This window comes from Daktulosphaira vitifoliae, unplaced genomic scaffold, assembly GCF_025091365.1.
Source record: "Daktulosphaira vitifoliae isolate Bord-2020 unplaced genomic scaffold, ASM2509136v1 Scaffold_1, whole genome shotgun sequence".
Taxonomy (NCBI): Eukaryota; Metazoa; Arthropoda; class Insecta; order Hemiptera; family Phylloxeridae; genus Daktulosphaira; species Daktulosphaira vitifoliae.
The window spans coordinates 62,662,826-62,680,912 of NW_026099572.1; the positions used below are offsets into that span (position 1 = coordinate 62,662,826).

At 40.0% G+C, this 18,087-nt stretch overlaps 1 protein-coding gene across 1 annotated transcript in view; it reads left to right on the top strand.

Annotated features, from left to right (window-relative positions):
• The window catches only part of LOC126905510 (uncharacterized), a 101,424-nt gene that overhangs the window by 66,364 nt on the left and 16,973 nt on the right, over positions 1-18,087 (top strand). Inside the window, exons 8-10 of the mRNA XM_050685248.1 lie at positions 13,545-13,622; positions 13,856-13,933; positions 14,023-14,100. Of these exons, the coding sequence (XP_050541205.1) occupies positions 13,545-13,622; positions 13,856-13,933; positions 14,023-14,100 (234 nt within the window). The remainder of the gene's footprint in view (positions 1-13,544; positions 13,623-13,855; positions 13,934-14,022; positions 14,101-18,087) is intronic.

Consider the following 18,087-nt stretch of genomic DNA (forward strand, 5'->3'; position numbering starts at 1 on the left):
GAACTTTAGACGTTTGTCTATGACGAGGCCCAGATAAGTCATGGAGTCCTTAAGCGGGATCTCCACCCCCAGCACGGCGAGCCGTGGAGGAGTGAACTTGTACCTGCCCGTGAACAAGACCGCTTCGGTCTTGTCCAGGGCGAGGCTAAGTCCACTCCCCTCCTGCTGGATCCAGGCGGAGACTGCTCTGAGCGCGCAGTTTGCCCGGGATCCAGCCTCCTCGGACGAGGCGCCTTCCGCCACCACCAGCGTGTCGTCCGCGTAGCAGACGACACGCACGTGCGGTGGTAGCGGAACGCGGAACACCGCGTCGTACGCGATGTTCCACAGTAAAGGCCCGAGAACTGACCCTTGCGGGACGCCTCCCGTAACAGGTCGGATTCTCGGGCCCGCGGCGCTCTCGTAAGAGATGACTCGATCGCTAAAGTACGACCGGATCATCCGCCCGAGGTAAGGAGGCACCCGAAACTCGTTCAGCGCTCCGAGGATGTGTGACCATCGCACGGAGTTGAACGCGTTTCGGATGTCGCTGCCGTAGACCGCTTCACCTTTCTGGCCCCTTTCCGCTTCACCACCTCCGTCCATGAGGTGGTCGGTGCGGGGGCCGGAGTAGCAATAGGAGGAGCTGGGGGTGGTGGAAGGACCGTGACGCTGGGTAGCGAGGGCACCCCGTTTCGCTGCGCTACAGTGTCGGCGTGATCGGACTCTACGGGGCTACGAAACGTCGGCACGAGCGCAGTGTTCCTAGCTCGGGGAATCGGGCGCGTCCTCAGGTTGCGGATAGAGGAACGGCCTGCAGATATGCAGGTTAGCCGCGAAATAAGCAGTCCATTAATTTGGACTGACGAGTAAGCGGTCGCGGACAGCGAGCCACCCAAACGCTTGTTAATCCTGTAGATATACAGGATAGCCGTGAAATAAGCCTATATGGACGAATAAGCGGTAGCGTTGGGTGCGAACAGAGATAAACAACTACGCAACCAGTGAAGTTAGCCGCTCACTGGTCGGAGGGACTGGCTATGAGGGCATCCCCCTCACAAAATCATTTACCAAATGACAATGGCACAAAGCGGAGTAAAGGTTACTGCATCAGGGGATTCGGATGCCCCTGTGCCGGCGGTTGGTGGGGGGGTGTACCCACCAGGTGTCGTTATCAAACGAATACACGACAAATGCAGGAGTGTAGAGGAAGGCTCCTGCAGCCAACCACGGGGTTGGTACTGCGACTGCAGGGAGTGGTGGTGACCAAGCCACTCCCACCGGTGAAATAGCCGGGAGGGTATTGGCAATGGACAGCTTGGAACCTGGAACGGACTTGACAACGACCAACCCCCTAGATACGTCACCAAAACTCTCCATACTGGAAAGATTGCGGGGCGCATATAGGAGTAGTTCGACAAGGGTGGGACCTTCGGGTCCAACCATGGAGGGGGTTAGTGAGATGAAGGCGGCTGAGCTGGGGGAGGACGATTCCTTGCGTCCCAAACGCAAGGAGATCTCCCCAACGGTCAGCCCACCCACCATCATTTTGGAGGACACCCCGCTCGGCGCGGTTGTGCCTATGCCGGCGACGCCTCTGCCGTCTTGGCCAAGAAGCCTAAGTTGGTGCCCCTGACTGCAGTTGATCTCTTCAACGCTGACGGGACACCAAAGAGGGTGATTGGCCGGACCGACGAGGTGTTGTCGGCTGGGCTAGATCTCGCCAGGGAGCAGACGGGCCAGCTCTCCGACGTGCTGGAGGTCTATAGCCCTCACAGGCGAGTGGTGAAGATGGTCACAGCCCTTATCGAAACCATAAGGGCCTTGGCTGATCTTCACCTCACAAGCACGCCTGGGGGGAGATCACCTGTACCTACGTCGGAGAGCCCTAAGTGTCTCCAGGACTGTGCGTCCCAGACGACCTACTGGTGGGACACTTATGACCCACCATCTAAGGCCGTTGGGGACGCAGCGTCCACCCTACAAGGCGGCGAGGTGGCAGTGGGTGCGCTCCTGCCTGCCACCGCCGCCAAAAAGCGAAAAAGAAGGAAAAAGAAGAAGAAGGGAGTGGCAAAGGACGCTGGGTGTTCGATCGCGGACACAATGGCGTCCTTGCCACTCGGTGGCGTGCCCCTCCTCCTCCGAAAGCTCCTGCCACCGCTTCAGCCCCACAACCGGCCACCTTGTGGACTGAGGTGGTGAAGCGGAGGGGGACCAAGAAATTGGAGCGCATGGCAACGATGGCTCCCAAAGAGGAGGTTAATGGTGGGCCCAAGCCCAAGCCACCACCACTGTCCCGAGGCTCGACTGCCGCTCAGCTTAGGGCTAAAGTTCCGAGGACGGAGGCGGTAGTGATTGGACCCCTCAAGGAGGGACAACAGTACGCCGCGATCATAAGGACCGCGATGGCTGCTGTTGACCTCAATGCCCTTGGGGTTCAATTAGCGGGCACCANCGCTGACTCAGTCGGAGTTTACCCGATGGGTTAACTGGCTCCATTACATGGAGGATGGGAAGTCGACAAGTGACTGCTTTCCCTGTGGCCAATTCCGGACGGCCGAGGCGTTCCGGAGTTCGGTGTCCACTGTGTTAGGCATAATGCAGAGGGACCTGGACGACGGATGCTCATTTGCCTNGCAGAGGGACCTGGACGACGGATACTCATTTGCCCCGGAAAGGGTTATAGAGTACGACCCGCTGGAAGATGTCGATGAGCCCAACCAGAGAGCTGAGCTCATCGACAAATGCATATCAAGTCGCCGAGGAGAAGCCGCAGCAGAACGCCTTATGGGGGTGGCTCGTCTCGTCGCCTCAGAACTCCTATCCCGTTACAAAGACAGCGGGGTAATGAGATCCATGGGGCGCGGTCTCCGACAAGCCGTCGATTATATGGCGTATGTGGAACGTAAAGACAGCTCAGAGAAGCAGGAATCGTCGTCTCCTGATGCTGCTGCTAATGAGGACGAGGACGAGGCGATGCGGACGGGCGATCGTTCAGGTGGTAGAAGGGCTGAACCGTCCCTAGGGGAAGGCTCATCCACCCATCACCGAGCAGGCTCTCCTGCACTAAGCCCGTTACCGGAGGATTCTCCCCCAGTGCGACATCCTGGCAAGAGGAGGGCGCCTCTGGGATAAGAAGGCGAGAGCGACGACGAGGCCACATTTGACGTTGGCCTCAACCACGTCGTTGCCCTCGCGAGAACTGCAGAGGTCGTGGGAAGTTTGATGACGGAGATTCCCGGTACTCACCTGGAATACCTCATCGAACAGATTTCCCTCTCTTGCCAGGCCCTTACAGAGTTGAGGAGCTCTGTTCGGCCCTGCCGTAAGAGGTGGCACAATCCAGCGGATGAGGCGACCGCCGCGTCGGCAATGGTGGAAAAAATTAGTGAACAAGTGTCTGTTCTCAGAGGAGTTATAGACAAAAGCCGGGGCATGGGAGTGCACAAAGAGGTGCAGACCGCCACAAAGAGGCTAGAGGGGATCCTGGATGAGGAAAAACGCAGAATAGCGTCTCCGTCGTCCAGGAACCCCCAGGAAGCCTCAGCGGTGTCCAAAGCCGAGCCGCGGGCGCCGGAAGTAGCGCTCCTGAAAACTGCCAAGGAAGTCGGGACGCAAACGGCCGTCGAGGATCCACCGACCTTTATACCAAAAGGACCCGAGGTGTCTGAGAAGAAGAAGAAAAGGAAGAAGGAACGGCCCGCTGCCGTGGGTACTGCCGCCAATTCGGTTGTTGCGCCCAACGAGACGCTAACCGACCGGTTGGCGGTGAACCGTGAAAACGACGTGGAGTCTGCGGAGGGGGATGTGGGAGCTGCTTCCGCTAAACCACCACTGTGGACCCAAGTCGTAGGACGCAAGGCGGGTACCAGGAAGAAGGAGCAGGATGCTACGGCTGAGTCCAAACCTCCGCAGACGATGTCGAGAATCCAGAAAGCGGCGAATATGCGAGGAAAAGTACCACGCACGGAAGCCGTGGTGATTGGTCCCCTAAAAGAGGGCCAGAAATATGCCACAGTTATGCGCATAGCCATGGCTGCGGTTGATCTCCTGGCCCTGGGCATCCAGGTGTCTGGGACCAGGAGAACACGGACGGGGGCATTCCTCCTGGAGGTCAGAACAAGCGGACCTCCTGGCGACCAGGCTAGTAGGAGATGGACGTGCGGGTACAACGTCCCTCGATGAAATACGACCGGATCATTCGGCGGAGGTACGGAGGCACCCGGAACGCTTCCAACGCTCCGAGGATGTGTGACCATCGCACGGAGTTAAAAGCGTTCCGGATGTCCAGGCTCACCGCAACGCAGAAGCCCGGTCCGTTCTCGGCCCTGACGGCCAACTGCTGGAAGAGGGAGGCTGCGTCATCCGTCGACCTCCCTTTCCTAAACCCGAACTGGCCGTCCGTNCTTTCCTGAACCCGAACTGGCCGTCCGCCAGCCCACCGACCGTCTCCAGGTGGTGCTCTATGCGGGTGGCCAACAGCCGCTCGAGGATTTTCCCCACGTCGTCCAGCATACAAAGAGGCCGGTACGACGAGGGGACTCCCTCGGGCTTGTCGCCTTTCCGCAAGAGCACCAACCTCGCCCTCTTCTACCGGGGCGGGATTTCACCCTTTTGAGACACACGTTTAAAACGGTGTCCAGCCACTACGGTGCGAGGTCGTGGACGAGACCCCACACCCGGTTCGGTATACTGTCCGGACAGGGCGCGGTGTTCCTCCCCCGAACTCTCGCTACCGCAGCGGATATCTCCCCTAGGGTGAAATCCTCGNTCTCCTCCAGGGTGAAATCCTCAACGGTCGCGTCGTCATCGACAGACGGCCAGTCTCCCAGGGGTGGGAGAGGCGGATGCGTCGGGAACAGCGCGTGGACCGTCTGTTCCAACGTCTCCGCCTCCAGGTGCCCCGAAGTCGGTGGGCCGCGCAGCTTGCGCATCACGACCCTATAGGGTTTCCCCCAAGGGTCGTGATCCACCGACTTCACGAGGTCGGCCCAGCAACGAGCTTTGCTACGCCTGATGGCGAGCTTCAGCCGTTTCCGGGCCTCCCTCAGCAACTCCCTGGGATCCGGATTATCCGGATCGGGTTCTGCCTGCCCACGCCTGTTGGACCGCGTCAGGGCTCTCCTCGCCCTGACGCAGTCGCTTCTCAGGGCAGACACCTCCTCGTTCCACCAGTGAACGGGAGGTCCTCGGGTAGGTGGCGGACGCTTTCTGGGGAGTGCAAAGTCGCAAGCGACCTCGACTCTCCTGTCCAGCTCTTCCGCCACCTCGCCCGCGGAGACCAGTCGATCGGGCGGAGTGGGCGCCGTCCATCGGGCGATCAGTAGACCGGCCGCGAATAGATCGGCGTCCGACTCCGGGCCGACTTTCCAGCCGACGCGAGCGCCGCGAGGCTGCAGGTCCGGCCCCGTCCGAGGACGCCTGCCGTCGGTGCACTCGAACGTGATGTACCGGTGGTCGCTCATGTTCTCCACGTGGGAGAGAACGGACCAACCTGCAATACGTCCGAGGACCGACGGCGACGCCAGCGTGACGTCCACCACCGAGCTCGAGGTGTTACCCACGAACGTCGGGGTGGTTCCCCTGTTGGCCGTCGACAGCCCTAAGGCCGCCATGACGTCCAACAGTTCGTCGCCACGCCGGTCCGCCGAAGCGGATCCCCATACCGGGGACTTAGCGTTAAAGTCCCCGGCGACGAGTTCGTCCCTGCTACCCCGCGGACCCGAGGAACGTCTGCCCCTCAGGCTGTGGGCGACACCCTCCAGGATAGGGGCGATCGGCTGGTTTGGCGACGCGTAGCAGCTCATGACGTCAATGCCGCCAATCCTCGCCGCTACGTAGCCGTCGCCAACCTCGATGTCCGCGACCGTGAGGCCGCGGTTCATCATACCGATCGCCGCTCTCCCAGACCGGTCCAAGTATCAACCCGGGGCGTCCTTGATCAGCCCGGCAAACGGTTCCGAGATGACGCATACGTCGATGCGCATCTCGTATACCGCCTGCCGGACCAGATCCTGCGCCGCCCTACAATGGTTGTGGTTCGTTTGAAGGAACCTCATCCACTGGTGGGCGGCGCACTAGACGCCTTGGGGGTCACTTGGACCACCGATACCTCGACTCGGGGCTTTTCAGCAGCCCCTTCCTTCTTCCCCTTGGCCTGGGGACCGGGGCAGTCTTTCGACAGGTGTCCCACCCTCCGGCACCTGAAACAGGCACCCTTGCGGTCTGGGCCTTTACAGGCGGCCGCAATGTGCCCTCGCTCCAGGCACCTGTAGCACTGAGGGCCCTTGTCTTCAAGAACCCTCAGTCTACAGGAGCTCCACCCCACCATCACTCGCGTGAGGGCCGCCAAGCGTGGAGCTAGCCGGACTGGCAGGTCGCACCTGGCGTACCGCCCCTTGCCGACTCCGTTGGTGCGGACCGTTACCGCACCAACTTCGGCCTGGCCCCCGTCTGGGGCCTGGAGGGCGGAGACCAGGGCGGACTTAATGTCCCCCGGCTCCATCCACTCCTCTACGTCAAGGAGCATGACGCTGCAGGTCTTAGTCGGCCTGCTGACCCGCACGTCATGCTCCTTGAGGGCCTCCTTTAGCTTGGCGGCCAGGAGGTCGGCGTGTGAGGCTACGCCCTTTACCTCCAATAGGACTACGCCAGCCTGGGTCCTTCGCGTGCCCGCCACCTGGACCCCTAAAGACTGAAGGTCAACAGCCGCCATGGCCGTTTTCATAATGGCCGCGTAGTGTTGCCCCTCCTTCAGGGGCCCAATCACCACCGCCTCCGTGCGGGGCACCTTGGCCTTTAGTTGGGCCGCAGAAGGACCCTTCCTTGCCGATTTTGGTGGAGGAGGAGGCTTCGCCTTTTGGGCGGCTGACCTTTCGCCCCGGGCCACCTGGCCCGTCGGCTTCTCCTTCGCCTTTCGCCTAACTACCTCAGTCCACAGCGGCACATTGTCAGAAGTGCTCACCGGGACCGTTGTAGGCTTCGGTGTCGCCAGCACAGCCGCGCTCGACGGACCCGGGGCGCTGTCCAGAGCGCTCCCGCTTGCTATAGCCGCTTTCTTCTTTTTCTTCCTGCTTTTCCTTTTCTTCCCCCGCTTCGACACCTTTTCAGGTGTTGGAACCACTTGGGGAATAGTGGGAAGAGAGGAACCACTAGCACTCTCCTTCACCCGCTCTCCCACGCACGACTCTTTGCCACCCGCAACCTTCTGAGGCTCCGTCTGTGTCGAAGAATCGACAGTCGGGAGATCCTCATCAGGTGTGCGGGTAAGCTCCAAGTCGTGCATGGAGCGCACACTTCTAATGAGAGACAATCTTGAATATGCATACTCAGTTGTAAAGCGAATATATTACTTTTGGATTCAATCGAAACAATTGAAAAGACGACGAATGCGAACCGCAGCGACAGTAAAGCCTATTGGATCTTGAGACTTTATCACAATGGCTACACCAAGGTGTAAATTTAATAAAATCAACGACTTGATCGATTCATCAATGTATAGAATTTCACAAATGTCTCGCCAATACATTGGTCTGGACCCGGACGATTCATTTTGGCCAAAAGTCATGTTATATTTCCACAAAATTTGTCGTATGGAGTTTATGGGTAAATGTCTAGCAAATACATAGAAAATTATCTTCAGCAATTATCGACACATGAAAGTATGTTTAAAAATATTTGATTTTTTTATCTTAAAACTTAAACTTAAAATTTTTCAGCGTGTGTATTATTTCTCCAATCTGGTGGAATTGGCTACAAACAGATCATTTCTAGGAATAGATACTTTGCCAAAAATTGACAAGAAAGATCTCCTATGCGTGACTTTTCCAGTCAAATTCGAAAATGATTGGAATAAAATAACAAGTTTACAAAACAACTAGTTTTTTTATTAAAAAAAAAAAATTATATACAGGGTGATTTTTTTATCATAACCCACTCAATTACTTATAGAATAATAATAATTAAAAAAAAAATTTTTTTTATTATTTTTAGTTACACATTATTCTTGAATTTTTAACTATGTAATACTTTTTAATTTCATCCTTTATGCCTTGGAGGGGGGTCAACTTTGTTTTTTTAAATGGTAACACATATTTTTAATTTAATAAAATGTTTGAGTTTTTAATTTAATAGTAAATGGCGTTTGAATTTTTAATATAACTTTATTAGCTTATTAGATATAAACATTTAAAGTTTCAAATTTTTGAGTTAATATACATGTATAATACACATGGGATTGTAAATACAGGTAGCTAATTGGATTTTTATGACATTGCTGTCTCAGTCACGGATTGTTTATTATCAATTATGATTATCAATAGATATACTTTCTGTATTGTCAGTTAGTGTATTTATAAACTCATAACAATGTGCCTTACTACAATTGATAATAACAATGCTGTGTACCTGCTAATATCGATGTTATAAAAAACCAATTAGCTACCTGTATTTGTAATCCCTTGTGTATTATACCTGTATATTAATTCAAAAATTTGAAACTTTAAATGATTATATCTAATAAACGAATTAAGTTATATTAAAAATTCAAATGCCATTTACTATTAAATTAAAAACTCAAACATTTTATTAAATTAAAAATATGTGTTACCATTTAAAAAAACAAAGTTGACCCCCCTCCAAGGCATAAAGGATGAAATTAAAAAGTATTACATAGTTAAAAATTCAAGAATAATGTGTAACTAAAAATAATAAAAAAAATTTTTTTTTAAATTATTATTATTCTATAAGTAATTGAGTGGGTTATGATAAAAAAATCACCCTGTATATATGTATATACATTNAAAAAAAATTATATATACATTATAGTAGTTATATATACATATTTTTTGTTTCTATATTGTATATTGTACAATAATAAAAAATAAATTTGTATTTACATTAAAGTTTTCGTACTTCTCCCGTGAATGCGTTGTATTCCATTTGACAGTCGTTAATAATTACACAATACAATGATGTTTTATCGGGAAACTGTTTGGAGCATTCGAAATCCAAGCGTAGACCAACAGTTGAAGACTTGACGGTGTCGTTTTGTTTAGAACAATCAATCACGACTATAGGACCACGTTTTTTGTAATTTATATAGTCCAATAAAGGATAGGGGTCTTTACGACCGTAATACATTGTCTGGAATTATGCGTACGAGTTATAAAACGTTGTGTACTTGTTGTTGTCGAAATCGGCGTTTTGGTTCTCGTACGGGTATTCGTCAGCGCTCAGATACGCTTTGACGTTTCTCAATGAACAGTGATTAAAATCTCCGAGAACGTGGTCGTCCTCATTACCCATGGCAATAAGTAAATATCTAGGTTTTTCCACATTCGAATAGATGCGCACTGACCACGTGTGATTAGTTGTATGCGGTACCAATGGGTAAACGGCAACGTCCTAGTGTTGAAATTCTAACGGGAGCCATTTCTTGCTGTCCAGAATACTGGGTTTCACACTGGGTTCAAAGTACTTAACTACCCATTTAATTTTCGATATTTTCACGTTGATTTTTTTTATTAATGTTGCAACTTGCGCTTTATCGTCTGTTGTAGTTGTCTGTGGAACAAATGATACGGCAGTCTGATGCGTATTCTGGGCAGCAAGAAATGGCTCCCGTTAGAATTTCAACACTGGGACGTTACCGTTTACCTATTGGTAACGCAGACAACGCATTAATCGATAAGTATAATACAGATTATAATAATATTATAAACATTATAATATATATGTTCCAGTGATTACGTCGTCGTCGGCGGCGGCGGCGGTGGCGGCGGTAGTAGTGTTTATTTAAGAATGTATTTTGCTATAAACACTTGAACAACAGTCTTAATTATTATATATTGTCTACAAAAAAATATTGATTTATTATTCAGTATACGAATAACGGTCAAGAAGTATCTAATATTTTTTCTAATTATTTTTCCTCTATACATACCCCTTCTCTCAATTCTTTATCTTGTCCAGCACATCTTCTCCCCAATTTCTCCTTCTTACTCTCCAAAATAGAATTCACTATTGATGATGTTAGTAAATTCCTGTTTTCCCTTCGTAACAATAAAACTATCGGCCCTGATGGAATACAAGGCCACTTTTTATTTATCTTAAAGGATGTTATTGCCTGGCCACTCTTCCTGTTATGTCAAAAATCTTTTTATTCCAGGTTCTTCCCTTTCTCACTCAAGCTTGGCTCAATTTCCCCGATACTTAAAACGGTGATCCGTCTCAAGTAACAAATTACTGTTCAATAATCACGCTTTCTCACATATCTAAATTAATTGAAACTATTGTTATTAATTCTATCCATCCTATCCTCAATAATATTTTATGTGATGAACAACATGGATTTCTTCCAGGTCGTTCAACATTCACTTGTAACCTCATTGTCTCATCCTACATATATGATTCCTTCAGTCAGCAAAGTCACGAAGATGTCATTTACATGGACTTCTCAAAGGCATTCGATGAAGTAGATCACAGTATTCTAATTCAAACTCTGGATAATCTAAGGTATTGGTAATCCACTACTGTCTTGGGTTCCCTCTTATTTATCTGATCGTCAATATTTTGTTTCAACTTCTCATTCGACCTCCGATACCTTCTATACATCTTCTGGAGTACCCCATGGTGCAATTCTTTCTCCTCTTCTGTTTGCTCAAAATGCCCCTCAAAACCGTTAACAATATTATTAGTCTCTGCAAGTATATGAGGGATTCTAGGAAGCCTGTAATGTCACAAATTCGAAGGTTGACCGTTTATAATTTTTTTGTTATGTCTACTTAATTATTTTTTTATGCAAGAGAATGTGCGCATGAACCTTTTTCTGACACAGCAATTCTGAAACAACTCATTTTAAAAATTAACAAAAAAAAGTATAATATTATTATACTTTTCATAATACTAATTATATTAAAAACATTAATACAATTCATGACTAATTTCATACAGATATATAACATCAATTAGTAAATGAGAAAAGTTAATCTTTAATGTTGATTGTAGGAGACATCTGAGACGTATTTCTTGGGATTTAAAAAAATAATGTTTTAAATAAGCCTTTCTTTAAAATTCCAGAAGATCAATGTAAATTTTATAATTTTTAGTATTTTATACAAACATTTTTTAATGCGTTGCAATTCTGCTTCTTCTTCCACTCATGTATAAATAAATTTTGCTTAAATTAATACACCTGTATACACAGTCAGCATTTTTGCTAGTTTTACTATTGTAGTATGAAAATAAATTTTTTATTAATATCACCATTACATTGAAATAAATTTTATATGACAATTTTTTTTTTTTTAGTATAAGATAATAGTTGATAACTATTCGAAAATGAAAATGATAATAACACTAAATATTCAAGTATACTGTTGTATATTTTTTGCTTTTTTGTATACTGAAGGAACATATAATACAAAAGAAAACGTCGATATGATAACAAATTTACTACATCAACCCGGATGGAAAAATATAAATGATATCGAATATATTACTTATAGACGCAATGTGTATAAATTTAACAATGTGATTAAAAAACTTGTAACATTACAGAACTGTGACAATTTTATACGTATTGCAACAATATTCCTTGGATGTTCTTATGCCAATGATTTACATACAATGTTCTTTATATTCTTCAACTTTCAAAAATATTGTTATAAGTTACTTAGAACTGATAAAATTAGTGCACACATTTGTACAGTTAAACTTTTAGAAAAAATGATTGAATTTGTTCCGATAGCAAAATTGATGAAAGGAGCTTTATATACTATAGAAAAATATCACAATAACCCTTTGTACACCCTAAAAAGAACTCGTTTTATTTTAACTGAAGTTCTTACAAATTTACAGAAAAATGTATCTTTGAGAAAATTGATTCCTTTAAAAAACACTAAGGATTCGATTAAAACTGCGATATACACTGTCAAAGATATTTTACAAACTAATGATTTTGAACTCGAAAATGATGTATTATTATGTAAAATAAAACAATTTGATTTGAGTGCTTTGTGGAGTTTTTGGGTTAACAAATTCGTCACATTAAACGATCAAGAAAAACATGAAGAATTTATCGTTTTTCTAAGTGATAAAATGAGCAATTTATTCTTAACGACAATCTGGAATAAGTATGTTGAACTTGGATTTAAATTTGATTCAACCACAAATGAAACCCTTTTACCTGCTCTACCTCCTACCAATGTCAAGCAAGGTATAACTTTTTAAACCTTATAAAATTTATTTGAAATTATTTAATTATTAAAATATTTAGATATCGAACAAAATCCTTCTATAAATTTGACACAACATACCAATGAAGTAGATATGACGGAATATTTTCAACAAGAATGTAAGGTTTTGTATATACATTTAATTATAATTAAAATGAGTGTAAAAATGATTAAAAAATTTATTTGTGTTTTGTGTTTCAATAAAATTTTAAATTTTAAAAATAACTTACGTAACTTAAAGTTACTTTAAAGTAACTTTGTTACTTAAAATAAATTTGGTTATAAATATTTAACTATTTAACAACCTTTTAATATTTTTAGATATCGTACAAAATACTCCTATTCAACATTATGGTAATGATTTCTTAATATATTAATGTACATCTACTTTATAATTTAAATAGATTTTAAATTGTATATTTCTTTTTATATAATTAAACTGAAAACCACATTCATTTTTTATACATCGGACAATAATCTTTTATAAATTTGATACAAGATAACAAAAAAGTAGAAATCTGAAAGGAGTAGATTATTATTTGTAATACACTACAGTACCTTAATTTTTGCATAATATAATATAACAAATAGAACGCAATATAATTATGCACAATATTTAACACGGCCACCGGGGATTGACGGTCGGTTATAGAAAGTGTACTGGAAATTATGTGAAAAAAAGAGGCACGGTACGTGATTAGAACCCGCGACGCAAGGCGTCGTATAGACAAACCTTACCACTAGGCCACCGTGCATTTAGGATTGAGATCCCGATACACTTTAATTTAGGTTGATAACGTGATATGCGACTGAGGGAAACACGGTACCGTGTCATATTTTAAAATTTTTTTTTATTAAAGACTATTCTATGGCTCCTAATTTATCTTTGGTATTGCAGGAAATAGACATAAATATTATGTATCATACAAAATTAAAAATTTTAAACCATAACTTTATTATTTTAAATAAATTTGGTTAAATTTACTTGAAATAACTAAATAAGACCAAAATACATTTGAAATTATTTCTTTGTTATAATATTTAAATATTGCAAAATATTCTTTTATATATGTAATATAGCATACCATTACTTTACTGATATATTGTTAGTATATTCAAGAAATATAAAATATATTTAAATTAATTTGTTGTTAACATATTTAGATATCACACAATATCCTTCGTTAAACTTAATACAAAATATCAATAAAATAGATATGCAAGAAGCAATTCAACAACATGGTAAAGTTTTCCTAATACACTACTGAACATCTATTTTTTATTTAAATAAGTTTTAAATTGAGCTAATTACCATTTTAATATGTTTAGATTTTACACAAAATTTTTTTATAAATATGATACAAAATAACACAGAAGTAGATAAACAAGAAGGGATTAGACAAGAAGGTAATTATTTTATAATTATTACTATACATTTATAATAAAGTCCTTTATATATATATATAATACTATATATACTATTATATATTTATATATAATACTTATCCATAATATACTATATTACATTTTTGGAGAACTGGTTAGCACACAAAATGTAAAAGAAAAAAAGTTTTAAAAATTACATATTCTTATGAGCAATATAAAATTTAGTTAAAATATTTTTTTTTTATAATACTTAGATATTGCAAAAAATCCTTCTTTAAACTTAATACAACATAACAATGAAGTAGTAATGCAAGAAACGATTCAGCAACATGGTAAAGTTTTCCTATTACACTACTGTACATCTATTTTTTATTTAAATAAGTTTTAAAAATTGAGCTAATTACTATTTTAATATGTTTAGATTTTACACAAAATGTTTTTATAAATATGATACAAAATACCACAGAAGTAGATAAACAAGAAGGGATTAGACAAGAAGGTAATTATTTTATAATTATTACTATACATTTATAATAAAGTCCTTTATATATATATATATAATACTATATATACTATTATATATTTATATATAATACTTATCCATAATATACTATATTACATTTTTGGAGAACTAAAAAATCTAGTCATGACGACATACAAATGCCAAATTATTTTTAAATTGTATAATAGTGAATATTTACATTTTATATTTTCATTTTTTTAAGGATAATATTAAAAAAACCCAGCACAGGGGGGTCGCGGCACAGTGGTGACGTGGCATAGTTGGATCAAGTATAATGATACCTGACAGTGATTAAAATCACGATCATAAAAAACGCTTCGATGCAAATGTGTATATAGTGTTTAATTTTAAAAAATTGGTGGATTATACCAAAAGCTATTAAGATCTGCTATTTCCTTATTTTTATCCTGATTAGGGTAAAGTATTGTGTTGATCCATACACTTTTCAACAAGTTATAGTATTATAAAATTAAAAATGTAAATAAAAATCGAGAATTTTCACACGAAAATAGCATTTGGTAAGACAAAATAAAGTCCGAAATTTTTTATTTTGTATAATAAAGTATATTACATTAGCTTTAATATAAGAANTAATAAAGTATATTACATTAGCTTTAATTTAAGATATATATAAAAGTGTCAGACTTTCCGGAACACTTTCAAAAGTTAAGTGTAATAGTAAATTTTTTGTGAAAAAAATGTCATTTTAAATCCCCCGCTGTGGGCAGGTCAAGTGTCAGGTTTAGAAAAAAAAGTATACCAAATGATAGGTAAGGATATTATGCATCTATAAAAAAAAATTAAATCTATTTGTTCATTTTTGAAAAGTAATGGCAGTTTTAATTTAAAAAAATTGAAAAATTTTCGAAATTTATCAATTTCTAAATTTGTATTTTTTTTTGGAGATTTCCTCCATTTACGGGGAACGAATGAAATTTTTAAAAAATTTAAAGGTAATGTCTTCGATTAGATACGATTTGTAATCTTATGATGTATGGTTGAAAGAATTCGGTCCAGTGAGAGTTGAGATAAACTGGTAACAGACAAAAAAAAACACATAGTAAAACCAACCTTCTCAGATTTGCATCGAAGCTAAAAAAGACAATTATATTATTCAAATGTGTATAAATCTTATATATCAGATCTTATAAAGGTACAATCAAATAATTACATCGTGTGATAATTTATTATTACTCAGATTTGCACTATTTTACGTATATGTTATTGATTCGCAATTCCATATAAAAATATATTATTAAGTATCTTTAAAAATTGCGTTGATGTAGAAATTTAATGAAGAAAAATGTACATTTTCTCTCGCAATATCTAAATCTGCTTTAACTTTTACATTAACTTCTTATATAAAAGATGTAATATAATATAAATATAATATACTTGCATTTTTTTAAGGATAATATCAAAAAAGACTATTATATTACTTCAAATGTGTATAAATCTTATATATCAGATCTTAAAAAGGTACAATCAAATAATTACATCCTGTGATAATTTATTATTATGCAGGCATGAACTATTTTACAGACATGTTATTGATACACTATTCAATTTAAAAATATACTATTAGAATCTTTACAAATGGTTTTTATGTAGAAATTTTAGATAAGGTGGAAGAGAATATAAATCATCTTTAACTTTTACATTAACATATTGTATAAAAGTTAATAGTTTAAACTTTCGGAATAACTTATTCGATATTTACGTATTGTGATTAATGAGAATTAATAGTTTAGCCATTAAAAAGTACATGGATAATTTTTTTATTATATTTTTTAACTTAATCTATTAGCTGGTTAGTACACAAAACGTAAAAGAAAAAAGTTTTAAAAATTACATATTTTTTACAAAATACAAAATGATATAAATAAATTTTGTTTTATTCTTTAATCTTAGCCTTTAGCTGAACAGTATACAAGACATAAAAGAAACATTATATCTACAATATTATTTCATTATGTGTGTATAACAGATTAATACGGTTGGGTTTTTAAAAAATTAATAATAGGTCAAGTTCATTTCTTTCTTTGAGGACTTTTTTTTACATGAATGTTATTTTTATTTTGTTTAAGTATATACTTTCATAATTTCAGAATAATGTATAATACTATTATTGTAATAAAAAAGCCATTGGTCGTATTAAACCATCATTCCTTATTTTAATTGCCATGACAGTTATAAAATAATGTGCTATTATTTTATTCAATCATAATGGAGTACAATTTCGTAACTCTCTTTAATAATTTATTTTTGTACAAAATTAGATGTCATATTTGAAACGGAACCTGAATCGGGCGAACTAATTGAATATCCTGATCATTTGATACCATTTAATAAGTATCTTTAAGTTAACTTTTTTGTGCTAAATTTTTATTATAATTACATTATTATTTATAATAATTATGTTAATTTAATTTTTAAGCATGATTTAAATGTTCAATCAATTTATTTATATTAACTATATTACAAGGTTACTTATAATTTTACATTAAATTTAACCAGTTTTTATAATAGAAAATTATATAATTAAAAAAATGACGAATTCATTAGAACTTTGAAATAGTATTTCAGAAACTATAACCTTAATAAGGTATATAACTATACCTTGGCGAGAGATAGAGTACGGCTGAAAATAAAGTTGGTACTATTTTATGTTGTAAGAAATGATACTAAGAATCAGGTTTGGATAGACTAGGTGAGCTTCTGATGTAATCTCGATGAGTATCTTTAATTAAATACTCTTTGCAAATATTTTGGCCCTCATTTTATAAAATGTTTAGACACTTCTAGGCTATTATAGCACTATGGGGTGATGTCATGTCAAATCATCTGAACTGCGAACTGTAAGATCTTAAATATTTTAAAATTTGATAGTATTTCTGTACCTGGTCAGTAATGCCAAAATAAACGTGTTTTTTTAATAATACGTTTTGCTCTACTACGCATTGTAATATACGTTAAATTATATATAAGCACATAACCAATTTGCAGTTCTATAACAGCCAAGGATAAAAATCTTACGAACAAAAAATAGGCCCAGATTTGATTTGACTTTAAGAGTATTTTTTCAAAATTAATTTTTTTTACAGTTTAAATTTAAAAAAATTAAGACATCCTTTTATTATTGATGAAATGTTTAAAAAGAAATAGTTCACTCATTGTTAACTTCAATAAGCTTCGTAGTTTCTTAAAAAAGTATAAACAATATGTTTAAATGCAACACCCGGTGATAATTTGCGCGTTAGTTAACGTTCGGTTTCTATTGTTTCTAATCACGCAGGAGAGAGAAGTAGAGAGTGGATTGTATAAAATTATTAAAATTTAATTAAATATATATAACAATTAACTGTATTGAAATTACAAACCAAAAATATTATATATATATCAATGATGGCAGGGGGATACTTAATGTTAATGTAACAAAATAATTAATAAGATTAAAAATAAGACAAACAATATTATTAAATGGTTGATGTAAATGGAAGACGAATGGTGTCGTTGTTATAAAAATTGAATAAACAAAACGTTATGTCGCGAACAGTACTTCAAAATGTACGAATGTAAAACACAATGAGCATATCGAAAAAGCGATATATCACACTCACAAAGTTTAAAGTGTATAATTTTTAATTTAACATGTATGCAATTTTAAATACTTTTTTTTTAGAATTTGTGTTAATAAATTATTTGTATAATTTTAGCGAATTACTTAAAATTTACATCAAATTATAAATGTATATGTTAGTAATAAATTATTGTTATTAAAAAGTAATGTATTAATTAAAAATAAATATTTTAATATTAAAAATCAAGTTGTATAAATTTAATTTTCAAAATATTTATTTGTGTTATTACATTAAATTGCAAACAATCGTGTAACATAAACGTTCATTGAACAATACCTAGAAGGCCGTATACCTAATTGAACAATAGATCCGTTTGACGAAC